Source organism: Helianthus annuus, chromosome 17 (assembly GCF_002127325.2).
Source record: "Helianthus annuus cultivar XRQ/B chromosome 17, HanXRQr2.0-SUNRISE, whole genome shotgun sequence".
NCBI classification, from domain to species: Eukaryota; Viridiplantae; Streptophyta; class Magnoliopsida; order Asterales; family Asteraceae; genus Helianthus; species Helianthus annuus.
Window position 1 is genome coordinate 59,630,579 of NC_035449.2, and position 3,378 is coordinate 59,633,956.

The 3,378-nt window shown below is 33.6% G+C and overlaps 1 protein-coding gene across 1 annotated transcript; it reads right to left on the minus strand.

Annotated features, from left to right (window-relative positions):
• Window positions 1–419: 419 nt before the first annotated feature.
• On the minus strand, window positions 420–842 carry LOC110870240 (E3 ubiquitin-protein ligase ATL6-like). Its single transcript, XM_022119435.1, has one exon. It carries the CDS (start codon window positions 840–842, stop codon window positions 420–422), a length of 423 nt encoding a protein of 140 aa, XP_021975127.1.
• Window positions 843–3,378: the final 2,536 nt, after the last annotated feature.

Genomic DNA, 3,378 nt, shown 5'->3' on the forward strand with positions numbered 1-3,378 from the left:
TAGTACAATTATCAATTTTTTGTCCTATTGCAACTCCATTAGAAACAAAGATATCTCTGATTCATATAATTACGAACTGTTTACATACATATGCGTTTCTTATATCACAAACAAACTAATCAACCACCAGATTTCATTCCATTTTATGAAATAAACACTACCTAGACTTTTCAGGACAATTTCATCCTGATGAAACCACCAAAGGATTGAATGAAGTTCAAGGAACTACGTGTCAAATGATAAAACTCTCAAAATCCAAGGTCGATATTAAATTATTAATATTATTCATTTTGGGTGTCAATACTACAAGGCAAGTTATGTTGCCAATCTTTTAATCAAACTGTATATATACATACTGCATACATATATATATATTCTTATAAATGAAGTAAAAAAAGTAACATATTTCAATTCATTATTCACCGAATCCACCACCCATCACAATCATCATCAGTTGACCCGTTTGAAGAGAAACTGAAATACAACACTTCACGGCCGAGAACACAAACCTTTCGAGGTCCAGCTAGAACATCGCGGCACAAGGGGCATCTGGTGTGCCTATATTCGACACAACGGTCCATGCAGCTCTTGTGAAAGAGATGGTCACATCTCAGCACTTCAATCTCATCGTCTTCTTCGATCTTTGACAGGCATACCGCACAGTCTACCGGTTCATCCCCATAGCTCTTGTTCTGGTGTAACATGCTCACACAAGCTGGATCTTGACCATATACTGGAACATCAAGTGGCATGCAGTGATGGAAGAAACATAGGTAGAGTAACATGTCCCATGCCCATTTCAAATGGGTAGTAACAGCTACTACAATGTAACTTGATGCCATTAGTTTCTTAAACATTTTCAATTTTTCTCTTTTGGAGGGCAAAGGGGGTGATATATAGTGAGACAGCCAAATAGTTACGTTTTCTGTTTTTCACTTTGAATATTACAACTTGTTTTGGTTTTATTAGATTAAAACATTAAAGATATTGTTAAATGTTAATTGTATGAATTAGTCAAAGTAATTAAAAAAAGGCTGCTTGACATATTCTTTTTGAAAGGCTAATTGTATAAACATAATCGTAAGAAACTTATTTATTCGAGTTCTATTCTTAAATGAAATACTATCGTTATAATTCGTATTCAAATTTTCATTGTGTAAAAGAGTGAACCCAAGCGGGTAGGTACTTCTACGGTGATGAATGGTCACACCTCGTCTTCTCCGCTTCATCCTAGACCTGCAAACAAGAAGAGAGAAACGTGGGGAACGTAGAGACGGCCGGTAGAGGAAGAATCCCCTGTTTCCAGCTACAAAAGTGTGTTTGACACATATCCATGCCTTAATGAGGAGGTGGAGACCTCCTTATATAGTAGACATGGGAAACTCTAACCTCAATAGGTCTGGCCCAGTTAGGGGTTGTCTCTACAAGCCCACAACCTAGTGTAGTATGAACTACAACGCGTTGGGCTTCGCGGGTTACTACGCAATAATAATAATATTAACATAAAAGGCGATAAATAATGTATAACCGTTTAAGCCAAATCAAGTACATATCCTCTGCACATTGAATTTCACGAATTAAATTAACACACCCTAGTTTTTTAAGAGCATCCACAATAAGACCCACTAAAAACACCTAAAAACATGTCCAGTCAGCTGCCACATTAGAAAAACACTCACCCTTCAAAAACATCAAAAACCCACCCAATAAGAAAACACATAAAAACATTGTCACATCATCACCACATTTTTAATTTTTAACCACACATTTACACCACTTATTCTCTCTCTATATATTATATATATTAAAAGTGCATGGGTCTCATCATTTACTCATTTTTCTAGTTCTCGGAGAAAAACACCACCCAAAAATGGGTATAAAAAACATGTCCTACATTAAGAAAAACATGAATATATGCCACATAGACATATAAAAACATGAAAAAATAGCTTATTAAAGGTTAAAACTTACACTAATTCTAGAATTCTAGAATGTTCAAATTATATCAAATCAAATATGAGTGGATGTACTTTTAAGTTGTGGAAGTCAATCGGACGCAACCTGCAGCATTTGCTAATGCAACCTTCAAATTATTTGGCAACGTCACATGTTCAAATAAGTGGATTTCTGATTCTGGATCACAATATGTCATGCATTGAAGTTGATCTACCTTTTGTTGATTGACTCTGGTAAGCATACGTTGGTAAACATTTTTTTTAACGCGTAAGACTATCCACTATCACAACCCAGCCCAACTCAATCTTTTATTAAAATACTAATTTCTCTTTCTTCCACCTACACAACCCAACCCAATCCAATTTTTCACCCACTATCACAACTCAACCTAAACTAGTATTTTATTATATAAAGAAATAGAAGTTAAATAATAAAAAAAAGGAAAAAGAATTAAATATTATAAAGAAATAGAAGTTAAATAATATAAAAAAGAATAAAGAATTAATATTATGTTGGTTGTTGGTTGCAACCATTGGTTGTCATACCAACCTTGTTGTCCATAAATTTCAATTATTTAATTAAAATAATTTCCTACAATTTTGTCTTATTTGCCAAGTGGCAACCGTTTGTGCAATTTGGTCACCATAGTGGGTAGTCTAAGGCTATGTGTTGTGGCCAACCATGCCACCTTAACAGAGCGTGGGGCGCGACACTACCACGGAGGGGCGCTAGAGTGGGCGTGGCGCGGAGGCTTGGTTTGAGTTGGGAGCGTGGGCGAGTTTGGTAAATTTTTTATATTTAATTAAATGAATCATTTGGAGCCACCTTAAATAATACCATGTTTCCCCCAAAGTCCCCCACAACACATTTTTAATGGTGTGAATGTCAGTGACGGACCCATGATTTTTTTCCTGTGCGTTCATCTTTTTTCGGCGATATGTCCTTTCTATAGGTTTGTTTATTTACTTTTTAGATTTTTTATTTCAAACATTTTAAAGACGACATGTCATTTCTATATGCAAATAACTTTTTTTATTTTTAATTATTTATTAATCAAAACTAAAAAAACAAAACAAAATTATTTTTCCCTAAAGAGACGACATATCGTCTCTATATGTTAGACCTTTTTTTTCCAACTCAAATTTGGAATGGTGAGAAATTTTGCCGCCTAAATTAAAATTATTTTTGACTAGTCAAACTTTTTAGAGACGACTGTCGTCTCTATAAGTTAAACTTTATTTTTTAGTTTTATTTTTTTTTTAATTTTCATACATATTAATCATTAATAAAATAAAATTAAAAGAAAAATATTCAGAGTTATAGAGACAACATGTCTTCTCTATAGGTTAAAACGTTCTTTTAAAGTTTCTAATTCAACAAACTAGAGAATAAAAAAAAAGCAAAAAAAAAATATATATATTT